This window comes from Lathamus discolor, chromosome 20 (genome assembly GCF_037157495.1).
Source record: "Lathamus discolor isolate bLatDis1 chromosome 20, bLatDis1.hap1, whole genome shotgun sequence".
In the NCBI taxonomy this organism is placed as follows: domain Eukaryota; kingdom Metazoa; phylum Chordata; class Aves; order Psittaciformes; family Psittacidae; genus Lathamus; species Lathamus discolor.
The window spans coordinates 4,264,157-4,285,598 of record NC_088903.1 but is presented as its reverse complement, the minus strand read 5'-3'; the positions used below and the strand labels follow the sequence as shown (position 1 = coordinate 4,285,598).

At 57.1% G+C, this 21,442-nt stretch overlaps 4 protein-coding genes and 3 gene segments (V, D, J or C); all 7 read left to right on the top strand.

Moving 5' to 3' along the window:
- Positions 1–3,701: 3,701 nt before the first annotated feature.
- On the top strand, positions 3,702–5,139 carry LOC136023934 (uncharacterized). Its single transcript, XM_065698955.1, has 2 exons — positions 3,702–3,823; positions 4,407–5,139. Exons 1-2 carry the CDS (start codon positions 3,772–3,774, stop codon positions 5,063–5,065), a joined length of 711 nt encoding a protein of 236 aa, XP_065555027.1. The 5' UTR covers positions 3,702–3,771; the 3' UTR covers positions 5,066–5,139.
- A 2,189-nt stretch (positions 5,140–7,328) lies between these two features.
- Positions 7,329–8,766, top strand: LOC136023939 (uncharacterized). The gene is made up of 2 exons (XM_065698961.1): positions 7,329–7,472; positions 8,123–8,766. The coding sequence occupies exons 1-2, from the start codon at positions 7,421–7,423 to the stop codon at positions 8,692–8,694; spliced, it is 624 nt and encodes a 207-aa protein (XP_065555033.1). The 5' UTR covers positions 7,329–7,420; the 3' UTR covers positions 8,695–8,766.
- Positions 8,767–8,814: 48 nt separating this feature from the next.
- LOC136023949 (T cell receptor alpha variable 1-1-like) lies at positions 8,815–9,860 on the top strand. The segment is given in 2 exon segments: positions 8,815–8,864; positions 9,403–9,860. Coding segments are annotated over 2 exon segments (375 nt in total).
- Positions 9,861–11,315: 1,455 nt separating this feature from the next.
- LOC136024300 (T cell receptor alpha variable 26-2-like) lies at positions 11,316–12,370 on the top strand. The segment is given in 2 exon segments: positions 11,316–11,414; positions 11,997–12,370. Coding segments are annotated over 2 exon segments (426 nt in total).
- An 870-nt stretch (positions 12,371–13,240) lies between these two features.
- On the top strand, positions 13,241–15,031 carry LOC136023951 (T cell receptor alpha variable 1-1-like). The segment is given in 2 exon segments: positions 13,241–13,669; positions 14,474–15,031. Coding segments are annotated over 2 exon segments (372 nt in total).
- A 935-nt stretch (positions 15,032–15,966) lies between these two features.
- On the top strand, positions 15,967–17,400 carry LOC136024299 (uncharacterized). Its single transcript, XM_065699515.1, has 2 exons — positions 15,967–16,088; positions 16,742–17,400. The coding sequence occupies exons 1-2, from the start codon at positions 16,037–16,039 to the stop codon at positions 17,398–17,400; spliced, it is 711 nt and encodes a 236-aa protein (XP_065555587.1). The 5' UTR covers positions 15,967–16,036.
- Positions 17,401–19,495: 2,095 nt separating this feature from the next.
- On the top strand, positions 19,496–20,931 carry LOC136024298 (uncharacterized). Its single transcript, XM_065699514.1, has 2 exons — positions 19,496–19,619; positions 20,270–20,931. Exons 1-2 carry the CDS (start codon positions 19,568–19,570, stop codon positions 20,929–20,931), a joined length of 714 nt encoding a protein of 237 aa, XP_065555586.1. The 5' UTR covers positions 19,496–19,567.
- The last annotated feature ends 511 nt before the right edge of the window (positions 20,932–21,442 follow it).

The following is a 21,442-nucleotide window of genomic DNA, read 5'->3' as shown; positions in this document are numbered from 1 at the left end:
TGGGGTTTGCAATTGTTCTGTCCTCCCTTTATTTTTTAGGGTTGTTTTTTAGGGTTTTAGCCGCTGTGTAAACGGCTGATACTAAAGCAATGAGATGCTTGGGCAGTTTTTCTCATTTTGTGCCTGGTTTGCGGGGTTTATTTTTTGGGGGAGGGATGAATTAAAAGGTCTTTTTGCAGTCTTTATGGCAACGCAGCCAAGGGTTCAAGTCACAAAAGCATAGTCAAGCCCTGAATAGAAGCCTTGCAGGACTGGGAGGGCAGAGAACTGAATGAAGAGGCAAAGAAAGGTGCCAACACCACGCCAAAGCCCAAGGATCACCCACGTACTGCTCATTTGTGGGTCAGCCCCTTGCATTGACTCTGCTTGGACATGCTTTTCCCAGGGGAGCATTGCTGCCCATCTGCACAAAGCAGTTCTCAGTCTCTTCTCATTTGCCTTTGGGTCTTGACTTCTGGTTTGATGGTTTTTTCCTTTACTAGATCTGTCTGTAGCATCTGTGGACTTGCTGCTGTCAGTCGCACAACAGTGATGTCCCGTGCAATAGGATACAGCGATGGCTAGAGCCTCCTCCGGGCCGAGATAACCACAGAGATAACCTAGGCAAGCGGATTGGGAAGCATGGCCAGAGCAGCCACCAGGCTAGTCGCGTCGTCAAAGGCAAAGGGTTGAAATGGTTTTTGGTACGGAGGGAACGACTGTCGGAGCCGGGGTACGCGTGGGGAAGGGGCAGAGAAGCGTCAGCCCTGTCCCACAGTGAATAGGTGCTGCTCCCGGAGGGTGGAAACTGGGCTGAGGAGTGGCCGATGCTCACGCCGCTGCCTCAGAGGTACCGAGTAAGTGAGCGGGTGCTGCCATCCCGTGGCCAAAGGTCGCACTGCAAGCGGGGAGGGGTGCGGTGTGGCGCCGAGCTCCGCTCTCTGCTGCCGTGCTGCGGCAAAACTCAGTACTGCAGCGGGTCACTCGGTGTCCGCAGGGTTGAAGGAGCGTGAGGTCTGAGAGAGCCAGAGCCTTGGTGTGAGCTGATTGCGTCGTGCTGGAGCCAGGAGAGACCGAGTCAGATAAGGACTTGAGGGTGGTGGGAGAGGACACAGGCATCACGTAAGGAGGGACTCTCAGTGGAATGGCAGAAGGTGGAGTCCGCAGAAGCAAGATGTGTCATTACTGGAGGAGAGAAGACCACAGCACAGGCATTTCAGCTGTGCTAAGCAGCAGCATTTTCTCCTCCCCGTTTCATTCGTTGTTCCCCTTGCAGAGTCATTTCCGACAGCTCTGCTCTCTCGGGGCTCTTGGTGGGCACATGTAGGTTTCTGAGTCTCACACATGCAGGAAGCTTGGTCTCAGCATGCTCCTTGGGTACCTCATCCTTGCTGCCTTCCTGAGGAAACCGCTGGGTAAGCATTGCCTCCGACTGATGGATGATTCCTCTTCTTCACAAAGACCCTCACCCCCTCAACAGTTCTTTGCAGGGAACTGCTCTCGATAGGCAAATGGAAACATCAGCTCACATGGGTGGTTTTGCACATTTTTGCTCAAGATGCTGATACAGCTGATGGAGAAAAGGTGAGACAGAGAAGAAACATCTCCTCCCCTGATCAGCTTAGAGCCCTTTTCTCTTGTCAACTCTCCATCTCCCTCTGCCTCTCGCTGCTGATCTGCCCCTCACGCTGCTGGAGGTGTCCTGGAGCCAGCACAGGAGAGCAAGGCACTATTAGGCAGCTGTTCCCTGAAGGCTGCAGGCAGAAGGAGAATGGAGACCAAAGACGTGCCTGAAAGCACAGCTCTCCTATGAGAGAGCTCTCCTCTGAGCTGTATCCCTTTGTGGAATAATTGATGTTATTGTGCTGTGAGATAAACACTGAGCTGAGGTCTTAATCTCCTGTCCCAAGACATTGTGTTGCACAAGGACCCTTCAACACTTGCAACCGCTCTTGTTCTGCATCTCGGAGCAGTTCCCTGCACAGTCATTGCCTCCTCTTTTCTTTCAGGAACAATGGGACAGATTCAGCAAGGACAAGTCACAGTAAAGGAGAGAGGCACTTTCCAGACCACCTGCACTTACCAGAGTGCCAGCTTTGATGCCATGCTTTGGTACCAGCAAAGGAAAGACCAAGCCCCACAGCTCATCTCGTATCAGGCACTTGCTGGCTCCAAGCAGAGTGGCCGTTTCACCACTGTGCTGAACACCACAGGGAAGTACAGCCTCCTGAAGCTGCAGGAGGTCGAGGTCTCCGACAGTGCCTTGTACCTCTGTGCTGGGCAAGACACCCTGGTGCAGGCAGCTGCCCCAGCTGTGCAATAACAGAGGGAGGGTTTGAGTTGGGAGGATCTACGATCATCTTCAGCTCCTAAACAGAGAGTGGTGGTGTAGTGATGAGTTCCTCTGGCAGCGAGGGACTCTACGTCTGGGACATGCCAGACGTGCAACAGCACAGTAAGGAAATTTTTGTGATAGGCAGATTAAACACATGCTGGTGCCTTAATTATTAAATAAAAACATTAAAAAATATATTGGAAAGAGCACCATCATGAACCATTCTACAAGGAGTCTGCAAAGATGTGTTAGGAGCCGATTCCTTATGGACATTGGCACCAGCACCAGTAATGGGAGCGTTTACATGGGGCACCTCAGTGTTGCTGAACCGGTGGTCGCCTTAACCTGGTGGACAAGATGTGTTAGAGAGACCCTTCTGTTGAGTCACAAGGTTCAGAAAAGACCCCTTTGCTTTCCAGCTGATGCTCAGATGTTAGAGGGGCTGGGTGCACCTGCATCCAGTCTTGGTCTTAGACTTGGTCAAAGGTTTATGTCTAAAAGGTTGTAGAGTGCCTGTCCTTCTTGTCCATAATCATCCTGCATTCCAACACTGTCAAATTACAAGGTGAGTTTCCTCGAACCCTTTGTATTTCACCAGCGTAACAGTGACCCAGGAACGACGAGACCCTTGTGCCCCACCAGCCTGTCCATTTACTGGACAGTCACCAGCCTGCAGGCTGATTCACCTGACATATTCAGGGACCTCCACTGACAGCGTCACAGAGTCAAATCCTTCAGTTCAAACATTCAAGTCTCCGGAGACTTACACAAATCAGACTTCAGCTGAACATTTTATACAAAATAGAAGTTTATGGCAGTAGAAAGTTGAGATTGCCGGTGATAGGGACTGTCTGCAAAACCAAGCTTGACTACACAGCCAGAAGTGAGGTATTCAGCCTGCAGAATATAAAGTTTTTACACAGTAGGTAACCCTATGGGAGAAAAGACAGGCTCAGCCAATCAACTGATCCCAGGAGCTACTATGGAGTCTTCCCCACTTTCCGATTCCTAATGTCAGACATTTATACAACTTGATTCAGGTTAGTAACTCCCTGTAACCCTCCCACCACGCACAGAGTGGTCAGTTAATTTCTATGGGGCTACATCATTTCCATCGAAAGCACACCCTAGTCATGCTTTGCTGAGGCATGAAGCCGGACGGTGGCGATGTCCACGTGCCTCCAAGCTGCAGCAGGCTGCGAGGACAGCGCTCCCTGCTTAGGGGAAGCCCTGTCCCAGGAGACCCCCTTGTGCCCGCGCAGAGCCGCTGAGCACCCTCAGGCCGGGTCAGAGCCCGAGCGGAGCCGGCGCAGGACCCAGCCCCGGGGCGGAGCTGGCGGCGGGGAGGGGACGAGAGAAGGGGCGGAGGGGGCGGAGAGGAGGTGCCGCGGCCACAGCCGGGAGCCGGGAGCCGGGGCTGGCGGCGGGCAGCGAGGCGCGGGCGCCGGAGCGGCGGGATGCGGCGGTGCCGGGCGGCGGCGCTGGCGGGGCTGGCCGCGGTGCTCCTGGGTGCGCGGGGCTGGCGGCGGTGGCGGGGGCCGCTTTGTGCCCGGGCTGCTCCGCGGGGAGCCCAGCGCCAGCCTCTCCCGCTCATTCCACGCCTCCTTCCCCCTCCCTGCCTCTCTGCCACCCTCGTCCCCCTTTGCAAACCCCCCGAGTCCCCTCTTCCTACTTGCCCTAGTTCTCCACTACGTCTCCCATTTCTCCCCTTCCTTCACAGCTTTGGGCGCAAGTTTGATTTCCTGCACTCCGCAGTTATTCCCTACATCTTCTCACCCCCTTCTGCATTCAGTATGTATTCTCCTTCGGATTTCAGCCCTCCATCCTTCACTGTAGCACGCTCAACTGTCCCGTCCCCTCTCTCTCCCTCCATCCCTGCACCCACGCACCTGACTTTCATCCTCTCTCTCTCCGTGTGTCCATTTCAAATTCCCACCCATGCCGGGATCACTCTTGATCCCTGTTGATGGGCACCTGTCTCCATCTGTACCGGTCCGGCTGTCTCACTGCTTCTCTTGCTAACCCTTTGTGAGAACATCGGATCTCGGTGATCTCTGACAACGTTTGTTCTTTCCTTCTCCTGCTTCGGCAGCAGCTGTGGGCAGAGCCCAGGTGCAGCAGGACCCGTGGGCAGAGACCACCGAGGGCACCGGCATCAGAATCAACTGCTCACACCCCAACATAGGGCTTTACGAGTTCATCCATTGGTACCGTCAGCTCCCGGGCCGAGGCCCCGCATTCCTCGCGAGCGTTCATAAAGGCTCCAAAGAGCTGCTGGACCCGGCGGGGCGGCTCTCGGTGGCGGCAGATCGCCGGTCCAGCGTCCTGTGGCTCGCCCGGCCCCGGCGCCGGGACGCGGCGGTGTACTACTGCGCGCAGCAAGCACGGAGGGGCGAGCCGGGGCTGCGGCCGGGCAAAAACCGCTGCGGGCGGGGCCGGGCGTGTGTGTCGGGGGGCGGGGGGCAGCGGCGGCCGGGCCCGCGAGGCGGCGCTGCTGCTCCGTCCGCTACCGGCATCGGGCCCGTCGAGGCCCCCCCTTTCGTGCCCCAGCGCATTCCCCGGACGCGGCTCCGGAGCCAGAGCCCCTGGGCTGCTGCACGGCAGTGCTCATCTGCTGGCCTGGGGCGTCTGGGGGAGAGGCGTTGTTCCCAGGCAGCTGAGGAAAAACGCTTCCCCGCTTCTTCCTTTGCTCCCCGAACAAAGTCGTTTCCGGCACCTCTGTTGTCTCGGGGCTCGGAGGTGGTTTTCTGACTCCCAGCAAACACGCAGGTTGATCTCAGCATGCAGCTCGGATGTCTCATCCTCACTGTTTTCTTGGGGCAACTGCTCGGTAAGTCCTGCCCTTCTATAAGCACATGCCTCTTCTTCTCCCTTTTGCCAGCCTTATCAGGATCATGCCAAGAACGACTACTGAATAGCAGGAGAAAGCTGGGAAGCGTTACCTCACATTTGTGGTTTTGCACCAGTTCTCTCCAGATGCCTTTCCTATTGGAAACGAGAGGAGAGATGTCTCATGCCTCTGCTCCTGCTTTTCTCTCCCCTTTAATCCATCTCTCTGTCCCTATCTCTTCCTATTCACTTGCAGTCACCATAGAAGATCACATCCGGCTCTGCACTCAGATCTTGTCCAAGATGCCCCAGGGATTTTGCACTTCTCACATTAATAGGGTGTCTCATTCTGCCCAAAATTGCTCTTCCTATTTGCATCCCCAGGCATCAGTTTTTTCCCACCTGGCAAGGAGCAGGGAGCGTTCAGCAGCTGGGCTTCTATCCATTCCTTCTTTGCTTCCTGAATCCTTTCCCTGCAGAACTGCTGACCTTTCCTTCCTTGCAGGCACCATGGGGCAGATCACTGTCACCCAGCAAGAAGGACAAGTCACGGTAAAGGAGAGAGAGACCTTTGAAACAACTTGCACATACCAGACATCCTACTTTCGAGGCTTGGCTTGGTACCAGCAAAAGCAAGACCAAGCCCCACAGCTCATCTCGTATCAGGCACTTGCTGGCTCCAAGCAGAGTGGCCGTTTCACTGCTGTGCTGAACACCACAGGGAAGTACAGCCTCCTGAAGCTGCAGGAGGTCGAGGTCTCCGACAGCGGCTTGTACCTCTGTGCTGGGCAAGACACCCTGGTGCAGGCAGCGGCCCCAGCTGTGCAATAACGCAGGAAGAGAAGGTCCCTCAGCTCTCAACTGACAGCACTGCTTCCCCTGCCCCCAGAACTCTGCACAGCAAGATCCTCTTTCTGACAGGGGCCAGGCCCAGTGGCTCTGGACATGGCTGAGCCTGACCACAGGGCAGAGCCTGCTGGAATCAGAGTGCCAGGGGCTTGCCCTCCGCTCTGCACAACCAACAACAGAAAAGTCCTGGGAGCACAGAACTCATTAGTTCTGTGAAGCCAGACCCAAGAGCTCTCAGTGTCTGAAATGAATAAGCCCTGATACCAACATACAAATGAACTTTACAACCAGGCCCCTGGGCTCCTGATAATTTCCTCATGGGAGCTGGGGGGATCTATGATCATCAGCTCTTAAACAGGGAGCGATGAAATAGAGATGAGCTTCTCTGGCAGCAAGGGCCTATGTGTCCTGGACGTGTCAGACTTGCAGCAGCTTACAGTACGGAAAGAGGGAAATTTCTGTTACTCCTTCTGGCAGATTAAACACATGCTGGTGCTTTTATAATTTAAAACATTTAAAAAAATGTTGTATTGGACAGAGCTTCACCATCATGAGCCGTTCTACAAGGAGTCTGCAAAGATGAGTTAGGTGCCGATTCCTTATGGACATTGGCACTAGCACCAATAAGGGGAGCGTTTGCATGGGGCACCTCGGTGTTGCTGAACCAGTGGTCGCCTTAAGCTGGTGGACAAGATGTGTTAGAGAGACCCTTCTGTTGAGTCACAAGGTTCAGAAAAGACCCCTTTGCTTTCCAGCTGATGCTCAGATGTTAGAGGGCCTGGGCGCACCTGCATCCAGTCTTGGTCTTAGACTTGGTCAACAGTTTATGTCTAAAGGATTGTGGAGTGCCTGTCCTTCTTGTCCATAATCATCCTGCATTCCAACACTGTCAAATTACAAGGAGGCGTTCCTCAAACCCTTTATATTTCACCAGCCTAACAGTGTCCCAGGAGCGACGAGACCCTTGTGCCCCACCAGCCTGTCCATTCACTGGACAGTCAGCAGCCCGCAGGCTGATTCATCTGATATATTCAGGGATCACCAAGAGCACCACAAATCCCTGAGTTCAAACACTCAAGTCTCCGGAGACTCGCACAAATCAGAGCAGCTGAACTTTGCAATTGTACAAAGCACAAGTTTGCGCACGTGCCTCCAAGCTGCAGCAGGCTGCGAGGACAGCGCTCCCTGCTTAGGGGAAGCCCTGTCCCAGGAGACCCCCTTGTGCCCGCGCAGAGCCGCTGAGCACCCTCAGGCCGGGTCAGAGCCCGAGCGGAGCCGGCGCAGGACCCAGCCCCGGGGCGGAGCTGGCGGCGGGGAGGGGACGAGAGAAGGGGCGGAGGGGGCGGAGAGGAGGTGCCGCGGCCACAGCCGGGAGCCGGGAGCCGGGGCTGGCGGCGGGCAGCGAGGCGCGGGCGCCGGAGCGGCGGGATGCGGCGGTGCCGGGCGGCGGCGCTGGCGGGGCTGGCCGCGGTGCTCCTGGGTGCGCGGGGCTGGCGGCGGTGGCGGGGGCCGCTTTGTGCCCGGGCTGCTCCGCGGGGAGCCCAGCGCCAGCCTCTCCCGCTCATTCCACGCCTCCTTCCCCCTCCCTGCCTCTCTGCCACCCCTCGTCCCCCTTTGCAAACCCCCCGAGTCCCCTCTTCCTACTCGCCCCGTTTTTCCACTGCCTCTGTCGCTGCGAACCTGCTTACACGTACGCCTGCTTTTCCATGCACCATCTCCTTGCCCTCTGCACTCAGCGCTGCTTACTGCCCTGAATACAGCCCTCTGCCCTGAGCTGCAGCACTCTCCTGATCTGCTCTTTATCCATTCTCCCCGTCAGTTTATGGCACAACTCTCCCTGCATCTGCCATCCCCAGCTCTTCTTCCTGCTCTGAGACCCCTCTCTCGTTACTCCCTCTGCTTCCTTTGCTTCTGGAGGCACAAGTTTGATTTCCTGCATTCCACGGTTACACTCTGCATCCACGCAACCCCTGTTCATTAACATTTATTCTCCATCCCTGTTCTTGGGCACGTGTCCCCATCTGTTCCTGTCCGGCTCTGTCTCTCTGCCACTCTCGGTAACCCTCTCTCTGGGAAAATCGAATTTCGGTGATCTCTGACAACGTTTGTTCTTTCCTTCTGCTGTGCCAGCAGCAGCTGTGGGCAGAGCCCAGATGCAGCAGGACCCGTTGGCAGAGACCACCGAGGGCACCGGTATCAGAATCAACTGCTCACACCCCAACTTACCACGTACCGACTTCATCCATTGGTACCGTCAGCTCCCGGGCCGAGGCCCCGCATTCCTCGTGAGCGCTCTTCAAGGCTCCAAAGAGCTGCTGGACCCGGCGGGGCGGCTCTCGGTGGCGGCAGATCGCCGGTCCAGCGTCCTGTGGCTCGCCCGGCCCCGGCGCCGGGACGCGGCGGTGTACTACTGCGCGCAGCAAGCACGGAGGGGCGAGCCGGGGCTGCGGCCGGGCAAAAACCGCTGCGGGCGGGGCCGGGCGTGCGTGTCGGGGGGCGGCGAGACAGCGGCGGCCGGGCCCGCGAGGCGGCGCTGCTGCTCCGCCCGCTACCGGCATCGGGCCCGTCGAGGCCCCCCCTTTCGTGCCCCAGCGCATTCCCCGGACGCGGCTCCGGAGCCAGAGCCCCTGGGCTGCTGCACGGCAGTGCTCATCTGCTGGCCTGGGGCGTCTGGGGGAGAGGCGTTGTTCCCAGGCAGCTGAGGAAAAACGCTTCCCCGCTCCTTCCTTTGCTCCCCGAACAAAGTCGTTTCCGGCACCTCTGTTGTCTCGGGGCTCGGAGGTGGTTTTCTGACGCTCAGCAAACACACAGGTTGATCTCAGCATGCAGCTCGGATATCTCATCCTCACTGTTTTCTTGGGGCAACTGCTCGGTAAGTCCTGCCCTTCTATAAGCACATGCCTCTTCTTCTCCCTTTTGCCAGCCTTATCAGGATCATGCCAAGAACTACTACTGAATAACAGGAGAAAGCTGGGAAGCGTTACCTCACATTTGTTGTTTTGCACCAGTTCTCTCCAGATGCTCTTCCTATTGGAAACGAGAGGAGAGATGTCTCATGCCTCTGCTCCTGCTTTTCTCTCCCCTGTAATCCATCTCTCTGTCCCTATCTCTTCCTATTCACTTGCAGTCACCATAGAAGATCACATCTGGCTCTGCACTCCCACATTTCTTCCTTTCCAACACAACGCAGCAGATCTTGTCCAGGATGCCCCAGGGACTTTGCAATTTTCATCTCACTAATAGGGTGTCCCATTCTTCCTTAAACTGCTCTTCGTATTTGCGTCCTCTGGCTTCTGTGTTTTCCTGCCAGGCAAGGGGCAGGGAGCGTTCAGCAGCTGGGTTTGTATCCATTCCTTGTTTGCTTCCTGAAGCCTTTCCCTGCAGAGCTGCTGACCTTTCCTTCCTTGCAGGCACCATGGGGCAGATCACTATCACCCAGCAAGAAGGACAAGTCACGGTAAAGGAGAGAGAGACCTTTGAAACAACTTGCACATACCAGACATCCAACTTTCGAGGCTTGGCTTGGTACCAGCAAAAGCAAGACCAAGCCCCACAGCTCATCTCGTATCAGGCACTTGCTGGCTCCAAGCAGAGTGGCCGTTTCACCGCTGTGCTGAACACCACAGGGAAGTACAGCCTCCTGAAGCTGCAGGAGGTCGAGGTCTCCGACAGCGGCTTGTACCTCTGTGCTGGGCAAGACACCCTGGTGCAGGCAGCGGCCCCAGCTGTGCAATAACGCAGGAAGAGAAGGTCCCTCAGCTCTCAACTGACAGCACTGCTTCCCCTGCCCCCAGAACTCTGCACAGCAAGATCCTCTTTCTGACAGGGGCCAGGCCCAGTGGCTCTGGACATGGCTGAGCCTGACCACAGGGCGGAGCCTGCTGGGAACCATGGTGCCAGGGGCTTGCTCTCCACCCTGCACAACCAAAGCAGTAAATTCCTGGGAGCCCAGAACTCATTAGGTACATCAAGCACCTGACACCTATACAGAGGTCCTAAGTGCGCATTTGGATTGAAATCAGTGGGATCCTTTGCTTAAATCAGTAAATAAACGGGGTTTGAGTCAAGCCATCAGATTATGCTCACATCTGGAGCCAGTTCAAGTGCAAAGTCTGTGTTTGAGGGCCAGACCGAACCACACTCAACAGCCCCGACTGTCAAAGACCCCAGAGCTTTCCATGTCTGAAACCAGTAAGCCAAGACACCAGCATGCAAATGAACCTTACACCCAAGGCCCTGGGCTCCTCATGCTCTCGACAGGGGATCTGGGAGGGAATCTATGATCATCCTTAGCTCTTAAACAGGGAGTGGTGTCGTAGAGGTGAGAACTTCTGGCAGCAAGGGACGCCGTGTGTCTTGGACATGTCAGACTTGCAGCAGGTTACAGTAGGGAAAGAGGGAATTTCTGTTACCCCTTCTGGCAGATTAAACACATGCTGGTGCTTTATAATTTAGAACATTAAAAAAATAATATATTGGACAGAGCTCCACCATCAGCTGTTCTACAAGGAGTCTGCAAAGATGAGTTAGGACCCGATTCCTTATGGACATTGGCACCAGCACCAATAAGGGGAGCGTTTGCATGGGGCACCTCGGTGTTGCTGAACCGGTGGTTGCCTTAAGCTGGTGGACAAGATGTGTTAGAGAGACCCTTCTGTTGAGTCACAAGGTTCAGAAAAGACCCCTTTGCTTTCCAGCTGATCCCCAGATGTTACAGGGGCTGGGTGCACATACTTCCAATCTTGGTCTTAGACTTGGTCAACGGTTTATGTCTAAAGGATTGTGGAGTGCCTGTCCTTCTTGTCCATTCTCGTCCTGCATTCCAACACTGTCAAATTACAAGGAGGCGTTCCTCGAACCCTTTATATTTCACCAGCCTAACAGTGTCCCAGGAGCGACGAGACCCTTGTGCCCCACCAGCCTGTCCATTCACTGGACAGTCAGCAGCCCGCAGGCTGATTCATCTGATATATTCAGGGATCACCAAGAGCACCACAAATCCCTGAGTTCAAACACTCAAGTCTCCGGAGACTCGCACAAATCAGAGCAGCTGAACTTTGCAATTGTACAAAGCACAAGTTTGCGCACGTGCCTCCAAGCTGCAGCAGGCTGCGAGGACAGCGCTCCCTGCTTAGGGGAAGCCCTGTCCCAGGAGACCCCCTTGTGCCCGCGCAGAGCCGCTGAGCACCCTCAGGCCGGGTCAGAGCCCGAGCGGAGCCGGCGCAGGACCCAGCCCCGGGGCGGAGCTGGCGGCGGGGAGGGGACGAGAGAAGGGGCGGAGGGGGCGGAGAGGAGGTGCGGCGGCCACAGCCGGGAGCCGGGAGCCGGGGCTGGCGGCGGGCAGCGAGGCGCGGGCGCCGGAGCGGCGGGATGCGGCGGTGCCGGGCGGCGGCGCTGGCGGGGCTGGCCGCGGTGCTCCTGGGTGCGCGGGGCTGGCGGCGGTGGCGGGGGCCGCTTTGTGCCCGGGCTGCTCCGCGGGGAGCCCAGCGCCAGCCTCTCCCGCTCATTCCACGCCTCCTTCCCCCTCCCTGCCCCTCTGCCACCCCTCGTCCCCCTTTGCAAACCCCCCGAGTCCCCTCTTCCTACTCGCCCTAGTTCTCCACTACGTCTCCCATTTCTCCCCTTCCTTCACAGCTTTGGGCGCAAGTTTGATTTCCTGCACTCCGCAGTTATTCCCTACATCTTCTCACCCCCTTCTGCATTCAGTATGTATTCTCCTTCGGATTTCAGCCCTCCATCCTTCACTGTAGCACGCTCAACTGTCCCGTCCCCTCTCTCTCCCTCCATCCCTGCACGCACGCACCTGACTTTCATCCTCTCTCTCCGTGTGTCCATTTCAAATTCCCACCCATGCCGGGATCACTCTTGATCCCTGTTGATGGGCACCTGTCTCCATCTGTACCGGTCCGGCTGTCTCACTGCTTCTCTTGCTAACCCTTTGTGAGAACATCGGATCTCGGTGATCTCTGACAACGTTTGTTCTTTCCTTCTCCTGCTTCGGCAGCAGCTGTGGGCAGAGCCCAGGTGCAGCAGGACCCGTGGGCAGAGACCACCGAGGGCACCGGCATCAGAATCAACTGCTCACACCCCAACATAGGGCTTTACGAGTTCATCCACTGGTACCGTCAGCTCCCGGGCCGAGGCCCCGCATTCCTCGCGAGCGTTCATAAAGGCTCCAAAGAGCTGCTGGACCCGGCGGGGCGGCTCTCGGTGGCGGCAGATCGCCGGTCCAGCGTCCTGTGGCTCGCCCGGCCCCGGCGCCGGGACGCGGCGGTGTACTACTGCGCGCAGCAAGCACGGAGGGGCGAGCCGGGGCTGCGGCCGGGCAAAAACCGCTGCGGGCGGGGCCGGGCGTGCGTGTCGGGGGGGGGGGGGTGAGACAGCGGCGGCCGGGCCCCCAGGCGGCGCTCCAGGCCCCTTTGGTGCCCTTGTCAGGGCTCAGCACCTCTTGTCTGGGCTCAGCACCTCTTGTCTGGGCTCAGCACCTCTTCTCATCGGTGGCTGCTGCGGGTCCGTGCTCCTGGGCGCAGCAAAGGGCCCCGCTCGGGACGCGTTCGGCAGGGAGGGGGGGGCGAGTCGGGTTCTTCCCAAAAGGCTCTTTTTGGTTCTCTAGGACGGGCTCGGAGCCTTCTGGCGAACGTGGCATGCACTGTGTCCCCCGTAAAGGCCTGCCAGCAGCACATTCCCCAGAAGGAAACGCACTTGCACACTGACAACACACATACTTGCTTGCTCACCTGCAAATACGTGTTCGCAGACCTGCAGAACAGGCACACAGAAATGCACTTGTTCACACACACTAGCGGACACTCCCTGTCCCGTGTGCAGTTGCAAATGCATACATAAAGGCACACACAGAGGCACAAATACACCCTCAGGCACAGGCAGGCACAGGAGGAAGCACAGCCTCACCCCATACGCTGAGCATCAGGACCCCACTGGCCAGCTCCCTGCCTCTGTGCCCCGACAACTTTAGGCAAGTCCTTGCGAGCCCACTGCTAAGAAGGTAAATGAGGCACTCGCCATTGCTGGTGGATTTCGTGTCAGCAGAGAGCTTTGGGGCTTCTGTGGGTTGGGCAGAAGTAGTTCAACTGATCGTGTTCTCAATACAGGAAAAAGAGAGGGTCTGTTGAGGTCCAAGCTGCAGGGTCTTTTTGGACATTCAGCCTGTTCATACAAAATGTGTGTGCGTGAGAGGCAAAATCAAAGCTGGACACCATGCCTATTGCAGCAGGTCTGGGTATTCACTTTACAAGTAAAATAATCCCAAAGTCAGACAAGAGCAAGGCCACCCCGATGGTTGCCATAAGGTGGCTGTGGAGGTCTCAGACCCGTTCCAGAAAAGGGTTTGAGGGTGGTGGGAGAGGACACAGGCATCACGTAAGGAGGGACTCTCAGTGGAATGGCAGAAGGTGGAGTCCGCAGAAGCAAGATGTGTCATTACTGGAGGAGAGAAGACCACAGCACAGGCATTTCAGCTGTGCTAAGCAGCAGCATTTTCTCCTCCCCGTTTCATTCGTTGTTCCCCTTGCAGAGTCATTTCCGACAGCTCTGCTCTCTCGGGGCTCTTGGTGGGCACTTGTGGGTTTCTGAGTCTCTCTCACACATGCAGGAAGCTTGGTCTCAGCATGCTCCTTGGGTACCTCATCCTTGCTGCCTTCCTGAGGAAACCGCTGGGTAAGCATTGGCTTTGACTGATGGGATGATTCCTCTTCTTCACAAAGACCCTCACCCCCTCAACAGTTCTTTGCAGGGAACTGCTCTCGATAGGCAAATGTTAGAAACATCAGCTCACATGGGTGGTTTTGCACATTCTTGCTCAAAATGCTGATATAGCTGACAGAAAAAAGATGAGACAGAGAAGAAACATCTCCTCCCCTGATCAGCTTAGAGCCTGACTTCTTTTTCTCTTGTCAACTCTCCATCTCCCTCTGCCTCTCGCTGCTGATCTGCCCCTCACGCTGCTGGAGGTGTCCTGGAGCCAGCACAGGAGAGCAAGGCACTATTAGGCAGCTGTTCCCTGAAGACTGCAGGCAGAAGGAGAATGGAGACCAAAGACGTGCCTGAAAGCACAGCTCTCCTCTGGGGGTATCCCTCTGGGGGGTAATTGGCATTTTTGTGCTGTAGGATCCACACCGAGCTGAGGTCTCAACCTCCTGTCACAAGACATTGTGTTGCTGTTCCCATCAATGCGGCTTAGCTGGAGAAAAGGGCACAGGGACCTTTCTCACCAGTACTTTGAAGCCGCTTTTGGTTTGCATTTCAAAGCGCTTTCCAGCATAGTCATAGATTTATAGAATCACAGAATGGTTTGGGTTGGAAAGGACCTTGAGATCATCTACTTCCAACCCCCATGCCACGGGGATGCCTCACAATAGACTGTGTTGCCCGAGCCTGTGTTCACCCTGGATTTGAACACTGTGAGGGGTGGAGAATGTCTCACTCCCTTGGGCAACCCTTTCCATTCCTGCTTTCTTCCAGGCACCATGGGGCAGATCACTATCACCCAGCAAGAAGAAGTTACAGTAAAGGAGAAAGAAACCTTCCAGACCACCTGCACTTACCAGAGTGCTGACTTTTATGGCTTAGCTTGGTACCAGCAGAAGAAAGACCAAGCCCCACAGCTCATCTTGTATCAGGCACTTGCTGGCTCCAGGCAGAGTGGCCGTTTCACCGCTGTGCTGAACACCACAGGGAAGTACAGCCTCCTGAAGCTGCAGGAGGTCGAGGTCTCCGACAGCGGCTTGTACCTCTGTGCTGGGCAAGACACCCTGGTGCAGGCAGCTGCCCCAGCTGTGCAATAACACAGACACACAACAAAACCACACACAACAGCCCCGACTGTCAAAGACCCCAGAGCTTTCCATGTCTGAAACCAGTAAGCCAAGACACCAGCATGCAAATGAACCTTACACCCAAGGCCCTGGGCTCCTGATGGTCTCCTCAGGGGAGCTGGGGGGATCAATGATCATCCGCAGTTCCTAAACAGGGAGAGGTGTCAGAGATGACCTCCTCTAGCAGAAATGGACTGTGTGTCCTGGACATGCCAGATTTGCAGCAGCCTACAGCAGGGAAATTTCTGTTACCCATTCAGGCAGATTAAACACAGGCTGGTGCTTTATTAAATAAATAACATAAATATTGGAAAGAGCTCCACCATCATGAACCATTCTACAAGAGTGTACAAAGATGTGTTAGGAGCCGATTCCTTACGGACACTGGCACTAGCACCAATAATGGGAGCGTTTGCATGGGGCACCTCGGTGTTGCTGAACCGGTGGTCGCCTTAAGCTGGTGGACAAGATGTGTTAGAGAGACCCTTCTGTTGAGTCACAAGGTTCAGAAAAGACCCCTTTGCTTTCCAGCTGATGCTCAGATGTTAGAGGGGCTGGGTGCACATACTTCCAATCTTGGTCTTAGACTTGGTCAACGGTTTATGTCTAAAGGATTGTGGAGTGCCTGTCCTTCTTGTCCATTCTCGTCCTGCATTCCAACACTGTCAAATTACAAGGGCGGGGGGGCGTTCCTCGAACCCTTTATATTTCACCAGCCTAACAGTGTCCCAGGAGCGACGAGACCCTTGTGCCCCACCAGCCTGTCCATTCACTGGACAGTCAGCAGCCCGCAGGCTGATTCATCTGATATATTCAGGGATCACCAAGAGCACCACAAATCCCTGAGTTCAAACACTCAAGTCTCCGGAGACTCGCACAAATCAGAGCAGCTGAACTTTTCAATTGTACAAAGCACAAGTTTGCGCACGTGCCTCCAAGCTGCAGCAGGCTGCGAGGACAGCGCTCCCTGCTTAGGGGAAGCCCTGTCCCAGGAGACCCCCTTGTGCCCGCGCAGAGCCGCTGAGCACCCTCAGGCCGGGTCAGAGCCCGAGCGGAGCCGGCGCAGGACCCAGCCCCGGGGCGGAGCTGGCGGCGGGGAGGGGACGAGAGAAGGGGCGGAGGGGGCGGAGAGGAGGTGCCGCGGCCACAGCCGGGAGCCGGGAGCCGGGGCTGGCGGCGGGCAGCGAGGCGCGGGCGCCGGAGCGGCGGGATGCGGCGGTGCCGGGCGGCGGCGCTGGCGGGGCTGGCCGCGGTGCTCCTGGGTGCGCGGGGCTGGCGGCGGTGGCGGGGGCCGCTTTGTGCCCGGGCTGCTCCGCGGGGAGCCCAGCGCCAGCCTCTCCCGCTCATTCCACGCCTCCTTCCCCCTCCCTGCCCCTCTGCCACCCCTCGTCCCCCTTTGCAAACCCCCCGAGTCCCCTCTTCCTACTCGCCCCGTTTTTCCACTGCCTCTGTCGCTGCGAACCTGCTTACACGTACGCCTGCTTTTCCATGCACCATCTCCTTCCCCTCTGCACTCAGCGCTGCTTACTGCCCTGAATACAGCCCTCTGCCCTGAGCTGCAGCACTCTCCTGATCTGCTCTTTATCCATTCATCCCGTCAGTTTGTGACACATCTCTCCCTGCATCTGCCATCCCCAGCTCTTCTTCCTGCCCTGAGACCCCTCTCTCGTTACTCCCTCTGCTTCCTTTGCTTCTGGAGGCACAAGTTTGATTTCCTGCATTCCACGGTTACACTCTGCATCCACGCAACCCCTGTTCATCAACATTTATTCTCCATCCCTGTTCATGAGTACATGTCCGCATCTGTTCCTGTCCGGCTCTGTCTCTCTGCCACTCTCGGTAACCCTCTCTCTGGGAAAATCGAATTTCGGTGATCTCTGACAACGTTTGTTCTTTCCTTCTGCTGTGCCAGCAGCAGCTGTGGGCAGAGCCCAGATGCAGCAGGACCCGTGGGCAGAGACCAGCGAGGGCACCGGCATCAGAATCAACTGCTCACACCCCAACATAGGGATTAACGTGTTCATCCACTGGTACCGTCAGCTCCCGGGCCGAGGCCCCGCATTCCTCGTGAGCGCTCATAAGGGCTCCAAAGAGCTGCTGGACCCGGCGGGGCGGCTCTCGGTGGCGGCAGATCGCCGGTCCAGCGTCCTGTGGCTCGCCCGGCCCCGGCGCCGGGACGCGGCGGTGTACTACTGCGCGCAGCAAGCACGGAGGGGCGAGCCGGGGCTGCGGCCGGGCAAAAACCGCTGCGGGCGGGGCCGGGCGTGCGTGTCGGGGGGCGGGGGGCAGCGGCGGCCGGGCCCGCGAGGCGGCGCTGCTGCTCCGCCCGCTACCGGCATCGGGCCCGTCGAGGCCCCCCCTTTCGTGCCCCAGCGCATTCCCCGGACGCGGCTCCGGAGCCAGAGCCCCTGGGCTGCTGCACGGCAGTGCTCATCTGCTGGCCTGGGGCGTCTGGGGCAGAGGCGTTGTTCCCAGGCAGCTGAGGAAAAACGCTTCCCCGCTTCTTCCTTTGCTCCCCGAACAAAGTCGTTTCCGGCACCTCTGTTGTCTCGGGGCTCGGAGGTGGTTTTCTGACTCTCAGCAAACACGCAGGTTGATCTCAGCATGCAGCTCGGATGTCTCATCCTCACTGTTTTCTTGGGGCAACTGCTCGGTAAGTCCTGCCCTTCTATAAGCACATGCCTCTTCTTCTTCCTTTTGCCAGCCTTATCAGGATCATGCCAAGAACTACTACTGAATAGCAGGAGAAAGCTGGGAAGCGTTACCTCACATTTGTGGTTTTGCACCAGTTCTCTCAAGATGCTCTTCCTATTGATGAGAGGAGAGATATCTCATGCCTCTGCTCCTGCTTTTCTCTCCCCTGTAATCCATCTCTCTGTGCCTCTCTTCCTATTCACTTGCTGTCACCATAGAAGATCACATCTGGCTCTGCACTCCCACTTTTCTGCCTTCCCAACACAACGTATCAGATCTTGTCCAAGATGCCCCAGGGATTTTGCACTTCTCACATTAATAGGGTGTTCCATTCTGCCCAAAATTGCTCTTCCTATTTGCATCTCCAGGCATCTGTTTTCCCGCCTGGCAAGGGGCAGGGAGCGTTCAGCAGCTGGGTTTCTATCCATTCCTTGCTTGCTTCCTGAAGCCTTTCCCTGCAGAGCTGCTGACCTTTCCTTCCTTGCAGGCACCATGGGGCAGATCACTGTCACCCAGCAAGAAGGACAAGTCACGGTAAAGGAGAGAGAGACCTTTGAAACAACTTGCACATACCAGACGTCCTTTTCTCCATCTTTGGCTTGGTACCAGCAAAAGCAAGACCAAGCCCCACAGCTCATCTTATATCAGGCACTTGCTGGCTCCAAGCAGAGTGGCCGTTTCACCACTGTGCTGAACACCACAGGGAAGTACAGCCTCCTGAAGCTGCAGGAGGTCGAGGTCTCCGACAGCGGCTTGTACCTCTGTGCTGGGCAAGACACCCTGGTGCAGGCAGCTGCCCCAGCTGTGCAATAACACAAACACACAACAAAACCACACACAACAGCCCCGACTGTCAAAGACCCCAGAGCTTTCCATGTCTGAAACCAGTAAGCCAAGACACCAGCACGCAAATGAACCTTACACCCAAGGCCCTGGGCTCCTGATGGTCTCCTCAGGGGAGCCGGGGGGATCAATGATCATCCGCAGTTCCTAAACAGGGAGAGGTGTCAGAGGTCACCTCCTCTAGCAGAAATGGACTGTGTGTCCTGGACATGCCAGATTTGCAGCAGCCTACAGCAGGGAAATTTCTGTTACCCATTCAGGCAGATTAAACACAGGCTGGTGCTTTATTAAATAAATAACATAAATATTGGAAAGAGCTCCACCATCATGAACCATTCTACAAGAGTGTACAAAGATGTGTTAGGAGCCGATTCCTTATGGACATTGGCACTAGCACCAATAATGGGAGCGTTTGCATGGGGCACCTCGGTGTTGCTGAACCGGTGGTCGCCTTAAGCTGGTGGACAAGATGTGTTAGAGAGACCCTTCTGTTGAGTCACAAGGTTCAGAAAAGACCCCTTTGCTTTCCAGCTGATCCCCAGATGTTAGAGGGGCTGGGTGCACCTGCATCCAGTCTTGGTCTTTGACTTGGTCAACGGTTTATGTCTAAAGGATTGTGGAGTGCCTGTCCTTCTTGTCCATTCTCGTCCTGCATTCCAACACTGTCAAATTACAAGGAGGCGTTCCTCGAACCCTTTATATTTCACCAGCCTAACAGTGTCCCAGGAGCGACGAGACCCTTATGCCCCACCAGCCTGTCCATTCACTGGACAGTCAGCAGCCCGCAGGCTGATTCATCTGATATATTCAGGGATCACCAAGAGCACCACAAATCCCTGAGTTCAAACACTCAAGTCTCCGGAGACTCGCACAAATCAGAGCAGCTGAACTTTTCAATTGTACAAAGCACAAGTTTGCGCACGTGCCTCCAAGCTGCAGCAGGCTGCGAGGACAGCGCTCCCTGCTTAGGGGAAGCCCTGTCCCAGGAGACCCCCTTGTGCCCGCGCAGAGCCGCTGAGCACCCTCAGGCCGGGTCAGAGCCCGAGCGGAGCCGGCGCAGGACCCAGCCCCGGGGCGGAGCTGGCGGCGGGGAGGGGACGAGAGAAGGGGCGGAGGGGGCGGAGAGGAGGTGCCGCGGCCACAGCCGGGAGCCGGGAGCCGGGGCTGGCGGCGGGCAGCGAGGCGCGGGCGCCGGAGCGGCGGGATGCGGCGGTGCCGGGCGGCGGCGCTGGCGGGGCTGGCCGCGGTGCTCCTGGGTGCGCGGGGCTGGCGGCGGTGGCGGGGGCCGCTTTGTGCCCGGGCTGCTCCGCGGGGAGCCCAGCGCCAGCCTCTCCCGCTCATTCCACGCCTCCTTCCCCCTCCCTGCCTCTCTGCCACCCCTCGTCCCCCTTTGCAAACCCCCCGAGTCCCCTCTTCCTACTCGCCCCGTTTTTCCACTGCCTCTGTCGCTGCGAACCTGCTTACACGTACGCCTGCTTTTCCATGCACCATCTCCTTCCCCTCTGCACTCAGCGCTGCTTACTGCCCTGAATACAGCCCTCTGCCCTGAGCTGCAGCACTCTCCTGATCTGCTCTTTATCCATTCTCCCCGTCAGTTTATGGCACAACTCTCCCTGCATCTGCCATCCCCAGCTCTTCTTCCTGCTCTGAGACCCCTCTCTCGTTACTCCCTCTGCTTCCTTTGCTTCTGGAGGCACAAGTTTGATTTCCTGCATTCCACGGTTACACTCTGCATCCACGCAACCCCTGTTCATTAACATTTATTCTCCATCCCTGTTCTTGGGCACGTGTCCCCATCTGTTCCTGTCCGGCTCTGTCTCTCTGCCACTCTCGGTAACCCTCTCTCTGGGAAAATCGGATCTCGGTGATCTCTGACAACGTTTGTTCTTTCCTTCTGCTGTGCCAGCAGCAGCTGTGGGCAGAGCCCAGATGCAGCAGGACCCGTTGGCAGAGACCACCGAGGGCACCGGCATCAGAATCAACTGCTCACACCCCAACTTACCACGTATCGCCTTCATCCACTGGTACCGTCAGCTCCCGGGCCGAGGCCCCGCATTCCTCGTGAGCGCTCTTCAAGGCTCCAAAGAGCTGCTGGACCCGGCGGGGCGGCTCTCGGTGGCGGCAGATCGCCGGTCCAGCGTCCTGTGGCTCGCCCGGCCCCGGCGCCGGGACGCGGCGGTGTACTACTGCGCGCAGCAAGCACGGAGGGGCGAGCCGGGGCTGCGGCCGGGCAAAAACCGCTGCGGGCGGGGCCGGGCGTGCGTGTCGGGGGGCGGGGGGCAGCGGCGGCCGGGCCCGCGAGGCGGCGCTGCTGCTCCGCCCGCTACCGGCATCGGGCCCGTCGAGGCCCCCCCTTTCGTGCCCCAGCGCATTCCCCGGACGCGGCTCCGGAGCCAGAGCCCCTGGGCTGCTGCACGGCAGTGCTCATCTGCTGGCCTGGGGCGTCTGGGGCAGAGGCGTTGTTCCCAGGCAGCTGAGGAAAAACGCTTCCCCGCTTCTTCCTTTGCTCCCCGAACAAAGTCGTTTCCGGCACCTCTGTTGTCTCGGGGCTCGGAGGTGGTTTTCTGACTCTCAGCAAACACGCAGGTTGATCTCAGCATGCAGCTCGGATGTCTCATCCTCACTGTTTTCTTGGGGCAACTGCTCGGTAAGTCCTGCCCTTCTATAAGCACATGCCTCTTCTTCTCCCTTTTGCCAGCCTTATCAGGATCATGCCAAGAACGACTACTGAATAGCAGGAGAAAGCTGGGAAGCGTTACCTCACATTTGTGGTTTTGCACCAGTTCTCTCCAGATGCCTTTCCTATTGGAAACGAGAGGAGAGATGTCTCATGCCTCTGCTCCTGCTTTTCTCTCCCCTGTAATCCATCTCTCTGTCCCTATCTCTTCCTATTCACTTGCAGTCACCATAGAAGATCACATCTGGCTCTGCACTCCCACATTTCTTCCTTTCCAACACAACGCAGCAGATCTTGTCCAGGATGCCCCAGGGACTTTGCAATTTTCATCTCACTAATAGGGTGTCCCATTCTTCCATAAACTGCTCTTCGTATTTGCGTCCTCTGGCTTCTGTGTTTTCC